This window comes from Vigna angularis, chromosome 1 (genome assembly GCF_016808095.1).
Source record: "Vigna angularis cultivar LongXiaoDou No.4 chromosome 1, ASM1680809v1, whole genome shotgun sequence".
NCBI lineage: Eukaryota > Viridiplantae > Streptophyta > Magnoliopsida > Fabales > Fabaceae > Vigna > Vigna angularis.
In genome coordinates this window covers 43,917,191-43,942,290 of record NC_068970.1, presented here as the reverse complement: position 1 = coordinate 43,942,290, position 25,100 = coordinate 43,917,191, and the positions used below count along the sequence as shown (strand labels likewise).

At 35.8% G+C, this 25,100-nt stretch overlaps 2 protein-coding genes across 4 annotated transcripts; both read left to right on the top strand.

Annotated features, from left to right (window-relative positions):
- The first annotated feature begins 389 nt into the window (after positions 1 to 389).
- LOC108319087 (V-type proton ATPase subunit F) lies at positions 390 to 4,471 on the top strand. 2 transcript variants are annotated; one of them, XM_017550108.2, is made up of 5 exons: positions 390 to 589; positions 1,083 to 1,154; positions 2,572 to 2,653; positions 3,375 to 3,457; positions 4,078 to 4,471. In XM_017550108.2, the coding sequence occupies exons 2-5, from the start codon at positions 1,092 to 1,094 to the stop codon at positions 4,240 to 4,242; spliced, it is 393 nt and encodes a 130-aa protein (XP_017405597.1). In that variant the 5' UTR covers positions 390 to 589; positions 1,083 to 1,091; the 3' UTR covers positions 4,243 to 4,471. The 2 variants fall into 2 exon arrangements, with proteins under 2 accessions (XP_017405597.1, XP_017405596.1); XM_017550107.2 differs by having other exon boundaries at positions 400 to 589; positions 1,080 to 1,154.
- A 6,356-nt stretch (positions 4,472 to 10,827) lies between these two features.
- On the top strand, positions 10,828 to 24,504 carry LOC108319119 (uncharacterized protein At2g02148). 2 transcript variants are annotated; one of them, XM_052880713.1, is made up of 9 exons: positions 10,828 to 10,900; positions 11,034 to 11,278; positions 11,370 to 11,463; positions 11,684 to 12,016; positions 12,254 to 12,416; positions 14,699 to 14,822; positions 15,114 to 15,170; positions 23,581 to 23,841; positions 24,238 to 24,504. In XM_052880713.1, the coding sequence occupies exons 2-9, from the start codon at positions 11,114 to 11,116 to the stop codon at positions 24,337 to 24,339; spliced, it is 1,299 nt and encodes a 432-aa protein (XP_052736673.1). In that variant the 5' UTR covers positions 10,828 to 10,900; positions 11,034 to 11,113; the 3' UTR covers positions 24,340 to 24,504. The 2 variants fall into 2 exon arrangements, with proteins under 2 accessions (XP_052736673.1, XP_017405639.1); XM_017550150.2 differs by lacking the exon at positions 10,828 to 10,900 and having other exon boundaries at positions 10,951 to 11,278.
- Positions 24,505 to 25,100: the final 596 nt, after the last annotated feature.

Here is a 25,100-nt window from a genome sequence, read left to right as displayed (position 1 = left end):
TTAGTTAATATTTTATACAATATTATGAACATGTGTATATGTTTTTTATGATAATAAATGTCAAAGATATAATTAAAAATTAGATATTATAAGTATTATAACATAAAAAATAATATGAAATAAATATTTTTATTAATTATATAATATTATAATTATTAAAGATAGTTATTATTTATTATAAATAATTTTTTTATGACTATTAAGGACAAATTTCTTTACTCGCTTTTTAATCTTCACATTTTGTTATGATTTTACCCTTACAATATATTTGCGTTTCTTAATATGTTAAAATATAATATTTAGTTATATGTTATGAAAAATTAGTTGAGATTATAATAATGTTAGACTGGTTTACATTTTCTAAAAAAGGGAGTTTTAATTTTCATTACACAGCATAATAATAAAGGGAAAAAAATAGAAAATTAAAACGGCTGAAAAAGGGTGAGAGAACAAGGTCGAAACTGATAGAATTCATAATTGTTGGAGCTCCACAAAAGACCGGACTCCTCCCTGACTCCATCCACGCGCCGCCGTACTCTGTGAGATCCTCCGTTGTCTCCGCCCTCTGCCTTGTCGGTTTTCCGATCTGGTGCGTTTTATTTATTCTATGCTCTGGGTTGGAATTCAGTTCTTTAGATGCTGGTATCGGTTACTTCGGTCCTTTATGAGGAATTTCTGTGCATAATTCGTTTAAATTCACTTAAGTAGAATCTAGGTTATTGTACGTATGCTCCAATTCGTATTCCATTTGTCAATGTATAGATCTTTTGATTGCGATTAACGACTAGTAAAGGGATCGTAATTTTAGTGGATCACGTCTAAAGTGTCTAAGATCTGTGATTATTTACTGTTTAGAAGCACTCAGATTGCGTTAGAATTACAATTTTTTGGTGAGGTTAGTTTTGGGATTCCCATTAAAAATTGGGGTAAATTATTCCGAGAGGAGTTTTGCATGCAAAATAATTATGAATGGATAATATGATTTGATTTAGGAAGGAAATATCATTTAAATTTTATTGCTTTATAATGGTTACTCTCTAACTAATACCCCTGACGTCTGTTGTTTCCCTTATTTTTAGTAGTCATACCAAATGGCCAACAGAGTTCAAATTCCTAGCAACAATTCAGCACTCATTGCCATGATTGCAGATGAGGTATGAATGCGGAGATTGTACACTTTCTTTACTGCAGAACAACAAATACTGCGTGTTTGTGATGCATGCCTTTTAAGTTTTCCCGGGCACATTTAAAATTTCAATTTGTGAAGGTTGAAATAAGTATTGAGTATAAATATAACTCACTAACTCTACTTTAATTTGTAACTTGGGAAATTAGAGTATGTTCAGTTGAATTATGCTGATTGTTGCTTCGTGAGATATGATTGTTGAGTATTTTGTGCAAATATAGAAGTTGCCTTCTATCTTGGGATCATGTTGTCTAAAAGACTTAAAGTAGATGATATTATAATTAGGATTCAGCAATGTTTATGTGGAGGTTTATTGCTACGAAATCATCCGAGCTAGTTTGTTTATGATTGCCGCAATGCTAGAGAAAGTTGCAATAATTTTGAAGCTCTCTTTTGCCATCAGTCTGCTCGTGATTAAGCACCACTGCATGCGGGATAATTAAAAATAAAAAATATATTCCATTCTGTGACTCGGTACAGAGCAATAAAAAGGCTTACGATTTGGCAGGTTACGCTTAAAGTTTCTTATATGGTTCAGACATTTTGAGTTATAATAACAGTGGATTGAGTTACTAGCTTCCTGAGGATATATGAAGCCAAGGGTTGTAAGCCATGATGGGTTTGGTTGTTCGAGAGTCAAGTTTATCAGAATTTAGATGCTGTGCAAGAAGCTAATTTGGCTGTTTATTATTTGACAGTTCTTTGAGTAGACCAAGCAATAATTACAAGGATTTTGGAAAAGAAAACGGAGTCGTGAAGTTGTTGTTCTCATCCAAAGAATTAAATATGTAACCTGAAAAACTGGAAAGAAAAAGATTTAGAAATTTTGGGTAAAAGAGAAATTAACCGAGGTGTCACACTTAGGGTCTTGGGTATCCAGCATTTGATTGATTGCATAACACTCAGATGCACGAAGAGAGATATATTTGCTGCCATGGTAAGATATAAGCTGATCGTCTATTCATAATATGATAGTTGAGTGCATCAATTAAGTACTAGTGTCCGACCTATTATAGGTTCATCTTTTAACTAACATAATCGAACCCCAAAAATAGAGAAAAAAACAACTAAAAAACCCATACATTGACAGTTCAACACAATTAAATTCTTGACTTTACAACCTTAACAGAAGAGTTCTGAAATATCCCTATTGCTTAAAAATTTACTAAAAAAATTAAAAATAAACAGCCATTCTACTAAGAAATTAACCCCAATAAAATTGAAACCAATTATTAGATATTTTATACTTTAAGATTATGTTTTAATGTTCCAATGACTGCACCAGTTCCCCATTCTGTTATTTTTGTATTTTTTTGTAATTGGTATTATGAGTGAAATGATTAAAACATACTAAAGGTTTACAGTGACTACTTTACTTTACACAGGACACTGTAGTTGGGTTTCTGTTGGCTGGAGTGGGAAATGTTGACATACGTAGGAAGACAAATTACCTCATTGTGGATGCAAGTATGCCATTGAACTGTATTTTACCTGCTATTCTATAATCTTTTGTGTATGTTTCGTATCAATCCCTTAAACCACAATCTTTTTCTTGTTAAATTGTGCATTGGGAATGAAGTGACTCCCTACCCTTTTTAGTTACCATCCAAATTGTGATACCCAATAAAGAAAAATATACCTATGTTCCTGTTACGGTATGTGTTCTATTGAAGATTTGTACATGTAGTTTTCACTAACAGTTCCAAAAATGCTACCTTGTTTTCACTTTGTTTCTTGTTTATAAAGTTTTGCACCGGTTGTTTTCACATTTGCTATATAAATTTTTTAAAACAAAATAACATTTTCCTAATTTAGTGAAAATAGGAAATTGAAACAAAACGTTTTAAAGAAAGAAAACAGGCCTTAAGGTTTTCTATATGAAAGTTCATATTCCTTATCCGCAGTACATGAGAAAGGACAGGGAATACTTTTTATGCCATAGACACTTGTCATTGTAAGAATTTGACTTATACTTTTATTGTGTATCCTTTTTTTTTTTTCTCACTGGTTATTAGTGGATATCCTAGAAACTATTGGTTTGATCCGGCTAAAACTGCAGATAGTGCTTGGGTTACTACAGATTTACACTATAACATTTGTGTCAGAAGTGTCTCGTTCTATGTTTGATCAGCTTGGAATCAAGTTGATTTTACTTTATGTTCTTGTTTTGTCTTGATTTGATTTTCAGAAACAACTGTCAAACAAATTGAGGATGCATTCAAAGAATTTACAACAAGGGAGGATATTGCAATTGTGATGATTAGCCAATATGTAAGTACATATTTCATGATTATAATAAATGGTTCAGGCTGTTGTGTGCTTGCTTGTTAATTAACACTATATCTGCATTTGTTTTCCTACTTCATATGGACTGAAACAGATCTTAGTATTTCTGTAAGCCTATTTATTTACTGTTAGCTGTAGTTTAGCACATATTCTGCATCATAATCAAAGTCATTATCGTGAGAATTCGGACAATCTGGAAGGAGGTTCCAAATTTGCATGAGGATTTTAATGAACAAATTGCACAATGAATAATGCCATTCAATAGTTGAGTTTTACTGGTCTGACCGAGGGGCAATATATCACTCTCAGTAGCTGCTTTTCAGAAGTAATACTGTGTGTTTAACTGTTGCCAAGTTACATAGTTTCTCACATTTGATTAAATTATTAGCTTCATTTCTTCTTTTGTTGTCTTGTAGCCTTCATGTTATCCTGCCCGAGATTCAAATTGTATTTGGTTTACTTTATTCTTTTGTTCGCCATCTTCGCGCATATATGACTTTTACTTGTTCAGTAAGCTTGGGTTACGACCCTTCTACCCGCAACCCGTGCTCTACCAGCATGTTTTACAAAAATTCAAAGATCTTAGACTTTCTTTCGTTGTGCAGGTTGCAAATATGATAAGGTTTTTGGTTGATAGTTATAACAAGCCTGTTCCTGCAATTCTCGAGATCCCTTCTAAAGACCATCCTTATGATCCGGCACATGATTCAGTTCTGTCACGAGTGAAGTATCTCTTTAATACCGAATCGGTTGCATCTGGGAGACGCTGAACTCACACTTCACTGTTGCAGCTTTTTCGGTGCTTATTTCTTTTGTTTGTACATTATGGTCAAATAATCTTTTCTTGAAATTCAGAATTCAATGTAGCCTAAATAATTTGTGCTGTCTGAGGATAGTTTAAAATTCTTGTCACAACTTTAAGATGGGCGAATATTTTATGGTTTCATGTCAGATTCAGATTAGCTTGGAATATGAGTTTATCTGTCATCTCTCACTCACTAATATCCACTGTGTGATTGAAGTTTGCATGTTCAGACGTACGGTATACCGTTTTTTTTGGCAATGCCTATTGAAGTGTTTACATCCTTGGTTATCTCATTCTCAATCAAACGCATACGTTTGTCACAAACTGATTAATGTTTTTATCTTGGGGAAAAAAATTAACAGTGATTTTGATCAATGTTTTAGTACTACTCTTAAGAGATTATGCAAGTCAATTTAAGTTTGTTTTAGATACCTAAATTCATTTTTAAAATAATTTCTGATCTTCGATTTTAATCAGATATCAGATTTGTTTTACTATTTTGCGAAGTTGGAAAAGGGAAAAAGGGTTTTTGGTCCCTGCATGAAGTTTGGCGTAAAATTGGCAATGATCCTTGGTTGAAACTTTTGCATTGTTTGGTTCTCATGTTTTCTAAAAACTTTGGTCTCTATTCTTCAACGCTGTTAAATTTGATAATATGTGGCAATCGACGTTCCAACTTAGTGTATGAGATTTTAACACCTGTCTGACACATGTTGTCTTCTCTTTTTTTAGTTAAATAATTTTTTAAGAAAACATTAACTTGATCATATGTGGCAATTGGCGTTCCAACTTAGTGTATGAGATTTTAACATATGTGTGACACATGTTGTCTTCTTTGTTTAGTTAAATAATATTTTAAGAAAACCTTAACTTGATCATATGTGGCAATAGATGTTCTAACTTAGTGTATGAGATTTTAACACCTATGTAACACATATTTTCTTCCTTTTTTTATTTAAATAATTTTTTAAAATGTATCGTTTAAGTTATAAGAATTTGGATTGTTTTACCCTAAAAAAAATAAAGTGATGTCAAAACGGGACAAGTTGGTTACTTGGTAAGCCAATTCAACCCAGTTCATTTATAAATGAGTCGAAAAAATTTAAATTCGACTTAACCTACCATAAATTGGTAGGTTAAACGGGTTGACTCATTGACTCAATTTTTTTTTCACCATTTTCTTCAAGATTCTTATAACAGGTTACGTTGATCGATCAAATTGAAATAATAATAATTGGACTAATTAATATAAAAAAGGATTTTGCGAATAAGGGTTTGAATTGAAATGTTTTTAGTTTCATTGAATAATTAATTAATTTCATTTTATTAAAAAAAATGGGTTGGTGAGTCAGAGCTCAACTTGGGTGAGTCGGGTTCTTAGTGAGTCAAGTCAAAATTGGCTCGCATCAAAATTTCACATTTTTTTCAACCCAACCCGAACCCGTGGTGGACTAGGTTGGCTCACGGTTTCAACCCATTTTGAAAAACACTATGAATTTGAAGTTGTAAAGGTATGTTGCAAGGGAATTGTGAAACACTGAAATCCCGAGCATTGTGACTTAGAAGAATTGCGAGCAATATTGATTGAGAAGAAGATTGTGAAATGGCTAAACGAACAGAGGTGGGTTGCGAGTAAACAGAGTTGGAATCGTGGCTTATAAAGGGTTTTTGGCATGTTTGACAGAGTTAGGCTGCCAACGGAGGAATCACGACTTCTAGAGAAAGGAGATTTTTCTTAAGAAGAAGGAATTCCATGGTGAAGATGAAGGTAAGGTTTCTATTAGTTTCATTTAGGGTTTTTGTTGGGCTGATGATGTAGGTGATGAATGTGTTGGTGAACTTTGCCATTGATATATCTTTTTTTTTGTAGATAGGTTTCTTAATTGCATTTTTTCACATGGAAAAATTTGAAACATTTAGGCAGAGGTTATGATATAATATATCTTTGAGGGTGAAGTTGAGATATGTGAGTTTTGCTTGTTAGTAGTATATGTGTGAGAAGATGGACGTGTCTATCCTGTATCTTGTAAATCTTGGGTTTTGGGCTTTCGACCGTGCGACATGAGAAAAATGTTGTTTTTGGCCTTGTGTGTGAAAAGATAATGACGTTCAAGTGTTGCCCCCTCTTTATATGAGGGGAATGATGTTTTGCGTGGTCTCTGACTCGTTGCTAAGTATAGTACTCGGTGCGCGATGTGCTGACGTTTTTACTTGTAAGTTCTTGCGGAGTAAGGAAACAAGTCCTTTAGCCGCGAGGGCGGGACGACTTGAGGGAACCTGTTCAGTATAACATGTGTGAGGTTGGGTACAGGAGATAGACCAAGATCCTTCATGATGATGTTGGTGATTCATGATGATGATATGTTTGGAAACTATGTTGATTTGGATGACATTGACAGTATGGTAATTATATGGCTGATGAAGGTGTTGACGACGATCATGGTGTAGAATGATAATTTTCGTAAGGATAGTGTTGTAGATGGATGTTGGATATTAAATTATGCTTACTTGCTATGTTTATATTATATTGTTATTAGTAGTGTTAACTACAACTTACCCATATTTGTTTGTGTGGTTGTATGTGTCTTGCGATGATCGTATGACCTTTAGTTATACGAGAACAATGGATGTTGCAAATGCTTCAAATACATGATACAAACGTGAGAGTGGAGGAAAGTGGTGATTTATTTAAAGTTTTGTGCTATTCTTTTAGAAACAAGATACATGAATTATTTATATTTCTTAGTTTATTTTTTTAATTTAAAATTTTTATAAATGAATTATATTTTTGATAAAGTTACAACTTCGTTTTAATTTCGTCGATTTTAAATGTCAAAACTTTTAATTAATACAGTTTTTCATGTTAAAAGAAGGTTTAATAGATTCGGAGGTCCTTATTTTCACATATTTGCATCAATTAGGTCTCCCTGTTTTGAAAGAGCTGAATTGGGTCCCTTTTATGTAAAATTGAATTAATAAAGTTTGTGCCGTTAAATTTTGTGGACGACGTTTAATGTGAGACACATACTTTGAACTTAAATGATTACGTGGACATAAAGACCTCGTTACGTAGACTCAAAGGATTTTTAATTTAAAAAACATTCTTTGAATTTAAGATGAGGGTTTTCTATTAATCCTAATTAAATTATTTAATTATAATTGATTAGGATTTCTTTAAATTGCTATTAATTATTAATTCTAAAATCCTAAATCTAATACAAGTGAACCCTAAATCTGATTCATGCAATTCAAACTTTTTTCCCTTTCTTTTTGGTGCCTCTCTCACGGACAATAGGTCCCCTTCCTCCTTTTCGTTTTGATTCCGTAATCAGAAGCTTCAAGCTTCTTCTCCTCTCTGATCTCGCTGACCACCCAATCTTGAGAAACTCATCCATGGCTCGCGCATACGGAGAGGCTTTGTGGGGGTGAACACGAAGGCGCGACTGAAGCGCAACGGAGGCGCGATTATGGCGCGACGATAGCTTTTGCGTTTTGCGGAGAGGGCCTCTGCGTGTTGCGACGAGGGTGTCGTTTGGGGATTTCTTTTGGGTTCTTTGTTCTCGCTTCAAGCTAACAATTTTGGGTGGATGATTTTGGTTTCCTTTTCTGTAGATTTTGATTCACGACGAAATCCTCCTTCTCCTTCTAATTTTGCGATTTTAGGATTTCAGTTGTTCATCAAATTTTGGGGGTTTATGTGATTTCTTCTGATTTGAGACGCATGGTTTATTCAAGTTGAAATAGGGATTTGCATTTTGTTTTTAAAAATAAAATTAATTAAAAATAAAATTAATTTACTGGAGAAAGAAATTAATTTAGTGTAAAAGGAAATTAATTGATTTTTAAATTAATTAGAAATCAAATTAATTAGAATTAATGAAATCCAAAAAAAGCTTTTTTAAATTAAAAATTATTTAAGTCCATGGCGTCTTTTTATGTGTTACGTGGTTATAAAATACCATTTTATCATGTTACCAAGACAATATATTTAACGTAGTCTACCTCCGTGAATTGGAGCATTAGCCAATATATATTTGTTGTATATAATGACGCTTATGATACATTTTATGTGTGTGGTAGGTCCGCATACTACAATAGATCTTACCGTCACCATGTATAATATAACGATCTTACGCGAACAGTTGCCAAACCCACCATTTAATGTATGCCCAATAATGGCAATTAAAACTACATACATTTTTTTTTATTATTTTAAAAGAATTTCAATGCAAAAATCGATACTTAAATAATACGACATTTTGAACTGTCGTAATTTAAATGTAAAATTATTTCAATCATTTTATAATTTCATAATTTATTTAACCTGAAAATCAGAAAAATTAAATATTATACATCAAATCTTATTTCTTACAAAATAAATCTTTTAAATTATATAACTAATAAACATATTATCTTTTAGTTAAAATATCTACTTAACCTCATTTAACAATCTAATTATTATAATTTTACCAAAATCAAATTTTCATCTTCGAAAATGTACGTAAAAAGATAAGAATATCTTCTTACATGTCTTTCCTCTATAATACCTAAAATAAATACTAAAAAAATGTAGTTAAACAAATACAACAACACATTCATATTCAGATAGACAGTACACAATATATGTACAATAAGCTTAATCCCCACATTCCCTAGATACAAAACCATTGCTCTGGTATAAAAATATATAACACTTCAATTTTTAATTTTCTAGAATTTATAATTAACATACATTCTATAATAAAACTTATTGGAAATCTGAAAATTTTTTTATAACTATAAATTTTATTGAAAAGGAAAAATATAAAACTAAAAGACTATTTCAAATATCTCCAGATTTTTTATCATTATTTGTAATGCTGTGTATCTTTCTCAATACCTACAGTCATTTGCTCTTGTGATAAACCACGATAATTGAAAGTGGATACCACAACCACAAAACTAATATCAGCAAACAAAAATGAAGTATCAAAAGAGTATTTTGTCCAAAAATATTCATCTTCTGTTTCAACACTTAAGAGACCCTAATAATATTTAATAATATAAAAAATATATAATAATATCAAATATATAACAATACATAACACTATTTAATATCTTTTTAATTGAATGGTTATTTACCAAATTTTATTTTTTCCAAAATAAATTTTTTAAATTGTATAATTAATAAAACATATTATTTTTAGTTAAAATATCTATTTAACTTCATTTATTTATTTATTATACACCAACTTTGAACAATATGTATTCAACTCTTTGCCCCCATTTCCTATCGTGGGTATATCACCCTATGAATCCATAAAAGCAATTTTGAAATTTCATGTCTAAATTATCTGAAGTATTTTACTTGCATTTGAAAGTTATAATTCTCACTTCTTAAGAACTAAATAGCAACTAGGTCATTTCAAAGAGTTTAATAGTAATATTTGATCAGTGTAAAGACATTTTATCATGCAAGCAAAGCCTTCTAAAAACGAAATGTTTTACCTTTTCTTCAACCCACATCAATAGGTTTACGAAACAACTGAAAAAACAAAGTTTACATAAAGGAAAAGAAAAAGGCAAATCAATGACTTGATGCTAAAATCTTGTCTCATGAATCCTAAAATATTACCTTGTTTAATCAGGACACTTAAGGTTTGATGAAGGGTCTATGAAGGAGAAAAGGGTGAAGTTGATAGAAAAGAGTGCCTTTTAAGTTTAGGAATGGAGAAGAGTGGAAGAAGGTTTAGTCCTCTTTCATGCAATATATATTTTTGTGTTAGCAATTTGGGTCACTTTATATATATATATATAACAATTATCAAATGTGTTAGGATCATTATATTTTATTAGCCAACTTCATAAAGTGGTCTAATTAAGATAAATATGGTTAAAAATATATTTGTCATGAAAGAATATTGTGTAGACATCAGCAATAATTTTAATTTGTTGAAGAGGCCAAATTATAATTATTGTCAGATGTTTATTTAAAGGGTCATGGTCCCCATATGTGAGCACATGGTATCATTCATGTTTCTTTCTCTTTATCTCTATCAGAAAAGAAAATCTTGAGAAAATTAAACGTGCTCTACGTAGGAAAGATCAAAAACCAACTCAGGTTATTTATTCATTGTTTCCCATGTGAATCATATACATTTCCGCTTTATTATTGTAAGATATTGTGATCTATTTTGATTAAAGAGTTTATTGCATTTCTGTCTATCATAAATTCTAACATTTGTAAGGAAGGAAACTTAGCAGGGGATGCCCAGGATGTTTAGAGATTTTAATTTCCAAATGCTTCCAAAAGGCTTACATCCTGACCCTCAGTTCTAAAAACATGTCGACAAATACAAATAGGTAAGAAATGGTATTTTAGATAAAAAAAAGAACAAATTAATGTCAATACATTAAGAAGGGATACTTTATTGGTACATTATATTTCTACGTTTATAGTTGATGCATAAATTTATTTTAAGTTACACTTTACTGTCAAATGGTCACATTTAACACCTATACGTTTTCTTTTATTTTTTATTTAATAAATAAAATAAAAGAAAGGATGAAGAGTCAATGAAGTATTAACTAGAGCCGAAATGGAAGTCAGGTTTGGGAACTGCTTCGAGCACCGGAAACCTCAGGTACGGTGTCACCCTCAGGTTTGGACTCAACGTCTTTTTCCTCTTCTTCTATTATCTCTGGATAGCCGTTAACATTCTCTCTCTCTCTTCCTTCCACCATGCTTTCTCTCTCTTCCAAACCCTTCTTCTGCAGTGACGCATTCAAGAACCACCACCACGCGCAACCCATCGACTTTGGCTGAATCGCGAATTCCATTAACAGCCTTTCCTAAGATGGGTGCTAGGGTTCCCGTTCAGCACTACAATCTCAACTCTCCCTCTTCCTTCATCGAGAGCCCTCTCCATGTCCTCAACGCCGTCGACGCCCGAACCGCGGCCTCCGCCATCGATCACATCACCGCCGGCGACAACCCCAATGACGATTCCGCCTCCGCCGTCGTGAGTGCCGTCTTCATCTAATTCTTTATCTTTTTTTTATTTCCTCTAATTTCAATTTTACCATTGTGACATTTCTTCAATTTTGGTTTAGGATTGCATGAACGTGCAGGTAGACGAGGACCGCGCCAGTCTCGATACCAACGAATCTTCTAGAACAACTTCTTACGATATCTTGACGGTTGAGGGTAAAAAAACTAGCTTAAACTTTGAATTCTGATGTTGTTCCAGTTGCGAAATGTTTTGGATACAAGCTAGAAGATTTTCTTAGAGTTCTTTTTCAGTAGAGAAGCTCTCGCAAGCTCTTTTAGCTTTTATCGAACTAGGTTCTGGATTTGTATGGTTTTTTTATGGTGGAGGTTGAGTTACTAGTTAAGGTGAATTGATTTTTGTTCAACTTGGAACTAGATGTTTCGCCTATTGAATCCGCGAGGGCGAGGTTTTTGCAAATTATTGTGGACCATTTTATCAATGACCGTGTGATTGAGGTGCCTGATTCTGAGGCTGATTACGCTGGCCAAGACAAAATGAGTAAAAGGAGGACCCGAGAGATCCAATATGAAGGAGACCCAAATTTTGCTCTGCCTTTGATGTATGTGGCGAATATGTATGAAAGTTTAGTTAGCGATGTGAATAATAGGCTTGCATCCTTGAATGGTATTCGGGAGAAGACAATTGGGGTAGCCCTTGAAGCTGCCGGTGGTTTGTACAGAAGACTGGCTAAGAAATTTCCTAAAAAAGGTAATGAGTTCTTATTTGTACCTCTGTTTATTAAAGACAGATTTAACTTTCTTCAGTTTTTTATTTCTTTTTTGGAGCAATTTAGTTGTTTGAAGATAATTTTTCCATTCAATATATAATAACAAAAAAAAAGAAATTGTGCTTATGTGCAACTAGGGAGTTTGGTTTTTCCTTTTTCACAACATTTTGGTTTGATTGCAACATTCATTGTCTTTTATCTGAGTTTCCCCTCATCAGGACCATATACATTTAAGAGAAGAGAATTGGCGACATCTATGGAGACAAGGACAAGATTCCCAGAGCTAGTTATACAAGAAGAGAAGCGTGTTCGATTTGTGGTGGTTAATGGGTTAAGAATTGTTGAAAAACCAAATAATGTGCCAATTGATGATGCTGAGTGGTAAGTTTATTGTTGTTTTCTCGTTTATACTCTTCTAATTTGTAGTTGGCTTTTTGATTGTTAAGATTTGTTTAGGTAAGAGTCCTTTTTCCTTTACCTTAAATCATTGATATGATTTTCTCTAACCTAAATTCTTAATTAGAAAAACAGATGCACAGAACAATAGAGATGGTCCAAGGTTGAAAGGCAAATGGTGCCATTCATCTTGTCACAATTGTAGTGTGGCGTATGCCTTTTATGTAATAAGTAAGAAAATTGAGATATCCTTGTGGGATAGGAGCTTTCTATACAAGAGAAAACAGTGGACTGAACTGATTCTGATATGCTACAAAGAAATCCAATCTCTCTGCATATTAAGAGATTTCCTTTTACAGAAGCCAATATTTTTTTTATTATCATGGGTATCCTTCAGCCTATTATGCTGAAAACTAATCCTGCATTGCAGGCCTGACAGGTTTTCACATACGGTTAGAATCAACAGGTTTGAGAAAATCCAATATTGCAAACATATCCCGTTAAGTGATATTTGGGTAATGATACATCCTTAAAGTATGAGCATTTATCTTCTAAAATTACACCAAAGAATTGCATAATCCAGACATTGCTATGACATTTTTCCGTCTTTTATTGAATTGAAAACATCATGAAATTGTATCTGTTGTTTGCATACCCCTATTCTTCACCAAGAAGTCTAGACAGATTATTCCACAAGATAACATTCAGTTAGCTCCCAAACAATGCCAAAATAAGAAAGATATTGTTTTTGACCTAGATTTGAATAATCAAGAAAACAAGAGTCTGAGATCCACAAATCTACAGAAAATTTCTTTGACTCTTTGTACTTATCCGACTAAGTATCAATGCCTAAATGAATGACTTGACTTTAGTGGGAGCTGGGTGATTTAAAATGATTTATGGAGGTATCCAAATCCTACATATTTGATGTAAAACATACATGCTTTGAATTCTGGATTACATTGTACTTTACTAAAGTAGTTTCTTGTGGAAATTGCTGTAGTTCTTCAGCTTGCAAAGCAGATAATAACATTTAGTATGCGCCATAAATTTCTCATTTATATCTTATGAAAACTACCGATTCTAAAGTTGATGTAATTTTTGTATTTATGTATTCTCCTATGCCATTGAATTGGGTATAGTTTGCTGACACTGATATTTAGCATATCTGGTGCTACCAAGAGAAGATACATTTATTAAAAGTGATTTTGGAAGAATAGACTTTTCTATCTGAATTTACAAGTCCCCCCGCTTTTCTATGCAAAAAAATTATAAAACTAACTCCTAAAGTACTTGAATTCCTTTTAGATTCTATCATGAATTATAATGCACTTCTGTAGTGGATTTGTTTTCAAGTTAGTGGAAAGCGTTGGGAACCTCAGATATCAGAGTTTCATGAAATGAATGGATCTCAAATGACTGGCGGTGTGAAGTATTGATTTTGTAGCATAAGTGAAAATTCTGCATTACTTGGATCAGTTTTACTAGCTAATTAGACCTATATACTTTACTATTTATAGCCATGGCTAAATGATTTCTATATATATGTCTTTCATGTGGGTGTTAGGCATTTCCCCTTAGTTTATTCTATTTTTTGAATTTCTTCAGTTACTTTTTTTTAGTTGCTAACCTGTATTATATAAATATGAATTGAACTATTTTATTTATATCAGAATCCTATTGTGTCATGAGAAATAGTACTCATATTTTGTTTGTCGTTTGTTGCTACGTCAAAATTTTGTCATGCTAATTGCAATTGAGTTAGAAATAGTTCTGTCTTTTGTTAACTTGGCTTGTGCCATTTTAAAAAATACGTTGGTAAAGACTTTTTATCTGTTGATGGTTTGTGTTTTGATAGCATAGGCCTTTTACTGCATTAATTGAACGGTTAAGATACTCTGATGTCAAACTTGCCCATGCCATTTTAAGAAAGCACATGTTTAAAGATATTTGACCTGTTTATGGTTTCTTTTATCTATAGCCTAGGCCTTTTTATTATTCTATTCCGAAACTGCCTATGCCCAAACAATACAGTGAGATTGAGATTGAACATTTATTTGAACTTTGCAAAGTATGTAATGCTTGGTCTCACTTGGTTTTAGGTTTAGGATATTTGACTTGCTTATGGGTTACTTTATTTTTAGCCTAGGTCTTTCTATTTCTCTATTCAGAAACTATTGGTGAGCCTAAATAATACAATGAGATAGAGATTGAACATTTATTTGAACTTTGCAAAGTGTGTAACGCTTATTCTCACTTGGTTTTAGGTTTAGGAGATTGACGGGTAGGAGTGAAGTTGCTATCACAGCTAGTGATTACAAATTTTACTCTCCAAGACACAAGTACAGGCGTGGTGCTTCAATTTCACTTTCAAGCATTCCAGATATCCATGTATGTGATGTGCTTCATTTTGGCATTTGAATTTCTTCCTTTAAGATGCATAATACATGACCTACTGCAGTTTTGTGCACAATGCCTTTGGGATGAGTTTTACTAGCATGATGAAGATGATGTACTTTTGTAATCTGCCACTTGCATGTATTATTGATATGCCATGATGTATATTATACTAAATGAAATAAAAAAAGACTATTTACAGGATGTATACATTGTAGTTGCTGCAATTCTTTGTTCCCTAATATTATCTGGTCCTTATGCTGATTGACTTTTGACTTTTTTTAGAGTTATACTGGGGCGGAAAATTCTACTACATTGGCTACTACTCAAGGATTTCGCTCTGTAAGTGATATATAAGTTGATATATATTATTGTCATTGTTGTTTTGTGATAGAAACCTAGTTTCCTATTGCAGTGAATAAAGAGAATTCCCCTGAATACAGCTATAAATTTGCAGAACTGAGGGTCTGCACTTCCTGATGCCCATAGGCCTAATTATCTCACCACTGAAAAAGTGTCCCTTCCTCCCACCCCCATTTATTTATATGCAAAATACCTTTTTTCTTCAAAGTTCAAACACTATAAGGCAAGCTAACCTAAACTAACTAGCTTTATCAATTCTCCTTGAGGAACTAGCACCAACAAACATCTAAAATACTCACCTGGTACTCAAGGTGAAGAAGGGTGGTGTAAAGGCCCTTAACATTTGTTGACACAATTCCACCAAGGTCTTGTTGCTAGCAATTGTTTGTATCTTTTTCTTAGTAAGGAATGCAATAGCAACTTAACAAACAACATGGGTTGCCCTTTGAAGGACCAAAAGAGCTCATAGAATTCTATTTTTCGGGAAACCCAAACTTTGTTCCTCAACAATTATTACAAAGTGAATTTTATGTTTAACTCAACCTTATAAAATCACCTTGTATGGTTAAGTTTGTACCCACTTATATACTATTATTTGATTGTATCTAGGCGATGTGAGATCTTCTACACATCCTATCTTGCTGAAAACTAGACATCTTAACGGTGAGACTGGACTTTTGCGAGTAATCTACTAGCGGCTCAATAGTAGATGATACAATATTTTTAACAAACCTTGTTATAAAATGAATTATAAAGTGAGGTTTGCCCTCACTTGTATGCTATAATTTGACTATATTTCTAATCAATGTGGGATTTCTAACAAATTCATATATTTGGCATAGAACTTCGTGGGTTGGATGATAGGTTTCTAGTAAATGAAACCTTATCTTGCACCCTTGCAAACACTCAGCAGTAAGACACCAAAGGAAAGAATAGAACTTCTGTATTAACAAAAGAACAAATGTACACATATGGTAAGCTAATCGGGAGCCTAACCCCCCTCCATAGGCCAAAGTCTTGTCTTTACACAAAATACAAAATCTACCTAAACAGATTTACAGGAAAACTATTTATAGTATTTCATTCCCACGCCCTTTCCTAATTGATAAAATAGTTAGGCTCGTACATATTCTTCCTAACTTTCTCTATTCTTTCTCCTCCCTTCATACACCTTCCAGACCCTATCATTATTCGCCGCCTGATGATCAACCTTTCCCCCAAGGTTGAATTCAGGGAATTGATCCCGAATCGTCACGAGATCTTCCCATATTTCTCCCTCTGATCACCTTCCTGCCATTCTATCAAAACTTGCTCCCTATCGTCCTCTCCTTGCTGTATGTGCCTTCTATCCAGAACTTGTCTAGGCCAAAATGAAGGTCCCTCCATATGCACATCAGCTGGTAAATCCTTCTCTACCCTTTTTGTTCCCACTGCCAGTTTTAGCTGAGATACATGGAAAACAGGATGTATCCTCGTTGTATCTGGCAATAACAACTTGAAAGCTACTTTGCCCACCTCAAATGGTGCTTGAGTTGTTGAAGGGCTCCATCCAGGTGTAGCTCCTGGGCTACTGCCTCCACCATTGTTTCACCTGGAATGAACCTTGTAAGAGTTGGGGGAGCTCTTCCATACACAGTTTCAAACGGAATGCATTTAGCTGCCCCTTGGTAACTGGTGTTGTACCAGTACTCGGCCCGAGGTAGAATGGAACACCAACTCCTTGGCTGTTCAGAGCAGAAACATCTCAAATACCCCTTCAGAACCCGATTCAACACTTTCGTTTGGCCATCTGACTTCGGGTGATATGCCGTACTCATCTGGAGTTGGGTGCCTTGCAACTTGAACAACTCCTTCCAGAACAAGCTTAGGAATAATGGATCTCTATCACTTACTATAGATACTGGCACTCCGTGAAATCTCACCACTTCTTTCACAAAAATCTCACCAATGGTGCGGGCTATGTATGGGTGTTTGAGTGGAATAAAATGCCCGTATTTGCTTAATCGGTCGACCACCACTAAAACAACATCATAGCCTCTCCACTTTGGAAGCCGCACTATGAAATCCATGCTAATCTCCTCCCAGACCGCTTGGGGTATAGGCAAAGGCTGCAACAAACCTTGGGGTGAGGAAGCCAAGCATTTATGTTGCTGGCAAATTAAACAATGAGCCACGTATTCCGTCACTGCTTTCTTCATTCCCACCCAATATAATGACTATGCTATTCTGCGGTAGGTCTTGTACACACTTGAATGCCATCAAGAGGTTGTAGTATGAAATTCTGCTAGGATGTTGGGAATCCAAGATGATTTGGCTGACAGCACCAGTTTGCCGTTATAATGGAGTTTGCCATTCTCCATTGTAAAAGCTGAATGTGAATCTGGCTTTACTTTTAGGTCCTCCATAATTCTCTTCAGAGTTTCATCCTCATCTACCTCTCCCAAAACCTCCTGGAAGTATTGCCAATAAGGTCTGGCTACTACTCTCACCTCCTTATCTTCTTTTTCATCCATCCCTTTTCTGGATAAAGCATATGCTACTTTGTGCATTGCCCCTGATCTGTATATGATGTCAAAATCATATCCTAAAAGCTTTGCCATCCAATTTTGCTGATTTTGAGTAGTAATCCTCTGCTTTAGCAAATACCTTAAACTCCTTTGGTCTGTGTGCACCACAAATCTCTGCCCAAGGAGGTACGACCGCCAATGCTGTATAGCCATCACTAACGCCATGAGCTCTTTCTCATAAATCGACTTGATCAATGACCCTTCAGATAGTGCTTTGCTGAAGAACACAATGGGTCTTTTATTCTGGGTGAGAACAACCCCTACTCCCCCACCAAATGCATCATGCTCAATGTGAAATTACTGTGTGAAATCAGGTAATGCCAGCACGGGCGCAGTGGTCATTGCCTCCTTCAATTTCTCCATGGTTGTCCTAGCTGAATTTGACCAGATAAAACCCCCTTTTTTCAATAGATTTGTCAATGGACATGCTATTTTCCCATAGTCCCTAACGGACCTCCTGTAATATCCAGTAAGACCCAAGAATCCTCGTAGTGCCTTGAGGCTTCTGGGTTCTGCCCATTCCAGAACAACCTTCACCTTTTCCTGGTCCATCGCCACTCCCTTCTCAGATATCAAGTGCCCCAAATACCTGATTTGCATTATGCCAAACTTGCACTTCTTACGGTTGGCCACCCACCTATGCTGGATCAAAGTGCTTAATACTCGCCCCAAATGCTCCAAATGCTCCTCCCAGGACTTGCTGTAAACCAGTATATCATTGAAAAATACTAATACAAATTGCCTTAAGTGATGTTTTAACAAATCGTTCATAGCACTTTGAAATGTGGATGGTGCATTGGTTAAACCGAATGGCATAACAAGGAACTCGTAGTGTCCTTGATGCGTCCTAAAGGCCGTCTTCTGAATATCCTCCTCTCCCATCCGGATCTAGTGATAACCCGCCTTTAAGCCGATCTTCAAAAAGTAGCAAGCTCCCCTCAATTCATCAAGCAACTCCTCTATCACTGGGATATGAAATTTATCAGGGATAGTGGCTCGATTAAGACCCCTGTAGTCTATGCAAAACCTCCAACTTCTGTCCTTCTTTTTGACCAATATTACTGAGCTTGAATATGGGCTCGTGTTGGATCTCATTATCCCCGTTCTCAACATCTCTTCCACCTGTTTTTCAATCTCCCCCTTCATCACATTCAGATACCTATAGGGGCGAACATTAACAGGATCAATTCCCTCCTTTAGAGGTATTTTGTGTACCATCTCCCTATCTGGAGGCAACCCTTTTAGCTTCTGAAACACCTCATCATATTCCTCCAACACCTTTCCCAATTCCTCCTTTTGCTCCCTTGTTAGCTCGGTGCCAGACTCGTCTTCCCCCATTGCCTCCATCCGTCCATACTCTAGACTAGTGTGACTGCCTTCACTTCTGTCATTTTTAGTAACGCCCTTGGCGCGATCACTTCCTTGGCTAGTATAGGATCCCCCTGAATTGTCACTTCTTTTCCTCCCTGCCTGAAAGCCATGGTCAGCTTTCCCCATTTTGTAGTTACCTCTCCCAGTTTAGCTAGCCAATCTACCCCCAAAATCTAATCTACTCCTCCTAACTCGAATAGGTAGTACTGCTCCTCAATCTCTGCTTCCCCAATTGCAGTAACACCCCCTTGCAGCGCCCTTGGGTCTTCTTCTGACCATCTCCTAAGCTGACCTAGGAGGGCCTGGTGTCCTCTACCTCCAATCCCAATTCCTCCACTAACTTTTGGGATATGAAATTGTGGCTTGCGCCACTGTCGATCAAAGCTGTTGGAAGTCTCACATCGACTAGAGATAAGGCCAAAATATAATATATAAGTGAGGTGCAAACCTCACCTTACAAGCCGGTTTTGTGGGGTTGAGTTAGGCTTAAAGTCCACTTCTTAATATGGTATCAGAGCCATGGTTAGAGCCTATCCTAGCGAGTTCTATGTGAGCATTATCGAGCCGTTATCGGACCACCCAATTTTTACTATCACGCACGAGATGTCTATACCTCGGCGTGAAGGGGGTGTGTTGGAAGTCTCACATCGACTAGAGATAAGGCCAAAATATAATATATAAGTGAGGTGCAAACCTCACCTTACAAGCCGGTTTTGTGGGGTTGAGTTAGGCTTAAAGTCCACTTCTTAATAAGAGCCAACACTGTTTTTCTCTTATTTTTCCTTGTAACTCCATTGTTTTTGGCTGCATGAGCCCTCCCGCCGAGAAGGAAGACAACTCTAGTTGTTTCTGGTCTATCTCCACCTCGCCCTCCTTGGTTTCTTCCTCTTCATCCTCTCCCAGAATCACCACCCTTAAGCTTCTCTCCGGACAGTGATGGCCTGGCCTAAATGGCCCTCTGCAACGAAAACAACGACCCTCTTCCTGCCGTTTGAGGAACTCTTGGTATGGTAGGTTCCTCACCCCTCTCCCTTTATATTCTTTCCCCATAGTATGCCCTATCCTCCCTGTCACATCTCCTGGAGGTCCCTCCTTCTTGATCGAACACATGCTCTCGGATCCCCCTTGTCGACTAGTGTTAATTCGGTTGGGTTCAGTTCTGATCACCGTAGCTCCTCCCCCTGTGCTTCGTCCCCAAGACGATGGGTTCTTGGCCCCACTCCAATTCCCAGCCTTATTACTCCGGCAGGCTTCTTCCACGTCCCTCGCTATTCTCATTGCGGCCATTAATTCCTGTGGATCCTGGATTCACACCTGGTTGCGAATATCTTCTTGAAGACTCGCGAGGAAATACCCAAACAACTGCTCCTCCGACAACCCTTTTGTTTGTCCCACCAGTACTTCGAAATCTTGCACATACTCGTCCATCGTCCCTGTCTGTTGGGACGCCGCCAGTCGCTCGAAAACGGTGCCTCTGTTTTGGCCCCCAAACCTTATCACCAAGGCATCCTTTAATCCTTCCCAAGAACGGTTCTTGGCTTTCGCCCTCCAAATTCTGAACCAATACCCTACATTTCCCTCCATACTAATATATGCCAGTCACACCTTTTCTTCCTCCACCACCCCTCGTAACTCGAAGAACTTCTCGGCGCGGTTGATCCATTTCAGCGGGTCGAGTCCCTCGAAGACTGGTAACTCCACTCGTTTCTTCCAACTGTATTGCCCGTCGTGGCATTTGACTTCTCTTCCCCCATCGTTTTCTTCTCGCCTCGCCCTCCTATTCACATAGAGTGCTTATTGGTGTCAACATAATCAATTATATCTTACAACATAATCCATTTGTCTCAATTTGAAACTTGTGATTTTTGAAATGCCATAATTAATTATGGAAGCTTTTCTTCTTTTTTATTGCATTTTATTTTTAAAACAATTCATGCATAAATTTATTAAAAATAAATTAAACAATTTAAACAAAATAATTTGCACCCTGATGTTTTCTACTCCCTCTCCACACCAAAGGTTGATCAAGTCTAATCTATCTTCATTCTGGTTTCGTGCATTATTTTTGCTCAATTTCTTCTCCATTGCCATGGATCTGGTTTCTTTGATCCCTAGACTTTTATTTTATCTTTTTGTTTGTTGAACTCAAGAACCTTCTTCTATTTTGTTACCCAGGATTTCGATTCTTCTCCTTCTTGTTTGTTACCCTTTTTGTCTCCTTTCTCTAAAGTTCTCGTTCTCCTACTTGGTTTTCAACACAAAGATTTGGATTGTACTCAGGTTGGAATTGCTTAAGCGGACCCCTCTGTGACACTATTACATATCCGAGTAGGAGACGTAATTAAATACGATCACAATAGATAGAAAAGACAACGAACGAATGATAATGAACGAATGAATTTCTTTTATTGATGGTAATATTTGAATAAACAAAAGTAAACAAGGGTAATTGGGAGCATAACCTCTCTCACATGAGCATAGCTGCCTGTCACAAGACTCAATAATCAAAAGCATGACCTTAACAATAGCCTCTAACTTTATTTATACTAATTATTTCCCGCCCATCTTGTGCTAAATCTTTCCCTAGAATAAAATATGAATATTGTTCTAAATAAAATATTTCCCTAGAATAAAATATGAATATTGTTCTAAATAAAATATTTTCCTAGAATAAAATATTTCCCTAGAATAAAATCTTTCCCTAGAATATATTTCTTCTAACAGTTAGGATAGTAACTTCTTCAACCGGTCGGTTCAGGTTCTTCGCTGCTTCCCACCGTTTGGCTCGACTACTCACCGCCTTCCACCGTTCGGCCTGCCTCTCCTCACCTTCCACCTTATCGGCTTGACCACTCTTCGCATTCTACCGTTCGACCAGACCTCTTCCCGTCTTTCACCGTTTGTCTTGACCTATCTCTGCTTTCCACCATTTGGCCTGACCTCTCTCCGCTTCCAACCATTCGGCCTTCTCCTTCTCTCCTATACTGTTTTCTCTCATATACCTTGTATCCTAACAGACACCCCTCCTTCCCCCATTTGCTTCAGGTTTGCTATCGTGAGTAACCTTCCATTCTTGGTTTCAATGATAGACATATCCTTCCTCTTCTTCCACAGCCAACTCCATCTTTCCCTGTTTTCCTTTCATGTCAAAGTGCTGCTCTCATAATGGAGCTGTAATACCAATTGATTGAATCTGGACCAGAAACGAACAAAAATGAATTTATTGAATATTCAGGATATTTGAGAGACCATGTTCTACCTCCACTCTCATGTGTCTTATTATTTCTCAAATGGAAAGATAGATCTCTCACTCAACCTGCTAACTATTTATAGACAACATGCATTGTATTTTCTATCTCCCAGCTCACTATCGTAACTAATTATTAAGTAGTGGAAATTTATCAATGCTCCCCCTCCAACAGTTCTTGAATCCTTCAGTATGCACTTTCCACAACTAAGATAGAAGTTTTGGGCAATAGATAAGAACCTAAAGACAACCCCACCGGAAAAACTAATCGTTGTAATTAGAGAGCTCAAGGCTGTATAATCCCTGAAAAACTTTTACATTTTTATCATGCTTGGCACCCCTCTCAGAATCTCAAGTGAAGATTACAATGTTGGCATCATCATTTATGCTTCTCATTTGCACTTTCCACAACTAAGATAGAAGTTTTGGGCAATAGATAAGAACCTGAAGACAACCCCACCGGAAAAACTAATCGTTGTAATTAGAGAGCTCAAGGCTGTATAATCCCTGAAAAACTTTTACATTTTTATCATGCTTAGCACCCCTCTCAGAATCTCAAGTGAAGATTACAATGTTGGCATCATCATTTATGCTTCTCATTTGCAATTGAGAGACATGATGAAATCCTGGACATTCCAGTAGCTAGAAGATTGATATCTTTTTACCAATAGTAGGGAAGATATACTCTGAACACAGCCACAAGTTTGCAAAACGTCAACTTTATTCACCTCTCAAAGCCCAAATCCCCTAATTCTCTCACTTATGACACCTGTCCCAGGTCCCCTCTTTTTCTTTCTATGCAAGCATGCATTATTTCTTTAATTTGTTTTGAACCCTCCTAAGCGACCTAACTGATTTTCTCGCTGTCAAACTAACACCAACCTATATCTGACAGTATGTCTGTCATGACCTCAGAGAACTCTTTTAGATAGGTCCCACAGATGGCATCAGTGCTCTATTAATTTACGTTGGATCAAATATCAATTTGTTGCTAGGGGTGATTGGTGTCTCCCGATATTATAACTTTACAATAGTTACATTTAAGCACTGAGCGTGAGCTTCCTTTGCCTTTTGTGCACTTCCGGGAATTGGGTTTGTTTACCCTATATTTTCATGCCTACGCAGTTGCTTTGGCTTCTTGGTGTGAATCTTGGGACATTTTCTTCCTGTTACTTCTAGTGATGAATTATTTTTTTCTTACCAGCCACAAAACCAGCAGCAAACCCCGTGCAAACATCACTTGCAATCATTTCCACATCAACCTCAGTTTCACCCAGTTCTCCAGAACAATTCAACTATGCACCAAAGTCAGCATGCTGGGCCGTATTCTCAGAACACTCAAAGTGGTCCTCCCTCACACCTATCAGAAATTTCTCATGCTCACCAACCAATATCAATGTCTCAACACATGACTTGCTTACAACCACTTTCTGGTGGCCATGTTGGAGGACGCTTGCACATGATGGTGAGTTTATTTGATAGATTGTTTTATTAAGCAAGGAGAGAGATTTTGCAATTCAATATGCTTGTCTAAGTGTGGTAAGACCAACCTATTCATGCCGTTTTGCCTCATATCTGTATTTGGTAAGATCTCATAACTTTTTAACATTTAGACATAACTATGAAAGTAAATAACAGTTTATGATTTCTCTTTAGGACTTCATAAGGTTTCGCTTTGTCTGCCTTGTTATGCGTACTAGGAATCAATATGTGCACATGACCTTGCAAACGTTTAAATATCTTTATGATGATATGGGGACACTTGAACAAATGGTTTATTTTAATGATATTAGTTGTTTGACATTTCTTTAGACTACTTTTTCTTTTGCTGAATTGTATCATGTTGCTGCTTATGATACAGCCAACAACTCCGGCAAAGTTTTGTGATGAATGTGGGGCTCCATATCTGAGGGAAACATCTAAGTTCTGCTCCGAGTGTGGTTCAAAGAGGTTAGGAACATAGTAGGATTGGACAAGTTTTACTAGTCCATATAGCATTTGTCCTCGTCATTTTTTTTATCACAGGTGTACTCAGGTTTTTGATATTATTAGTATTCGTAGTTTTTTTTTTTTTGAGAAAATGTATTTAGCCAAATAAAAAATAAAAGAATATAGTTTTTACTCGAAAGGTGTGCTCTGGTAAATAGTTGTAGATTTATAGCTATCTACTAAGGTTTTTGCACTTGTAAGTTTTGCGAACCAGAATGACGAACTTCATGAAGCCGTGAAATTGACAATTTGATTGTTTTTTTTTTTTTTGGGGGGGGGGGGGGGTTGCTGTTTTAGTAGCAGGACGGTCTAACTAAATATTTCTAATAATTAAACACGTGGATGTGGTGAACTTATTATGGATTACACTCTTTTGGTTTCACTTCCAATGGTGATCAATGCTAACTTGGTTGGAAATACGAAAACTACCAGCGGATAGCTAGCGTCCTCTGAAGCATGGCAGTATGAATTGAAAACCATAATGACCCTTGATTTCGGCTTATTAAATGTACGTTGTAGATTGAATAATTTTTTTATCCTTAAGAAAAATCACAATTTAGAGGATATTTTCATAATAACTTCTAGAAATAAAATTGATGTCTTGATAAGCTAAAAATAATTTATTCGTACATTTAACTTATAGAAATTAATGCTATCAAATCGATTTTAGAAGTTATTTGTGTTAATTTTTTAAAAATAAAATATTAATGAATAAGTTAATTTCAAAAACAAAAG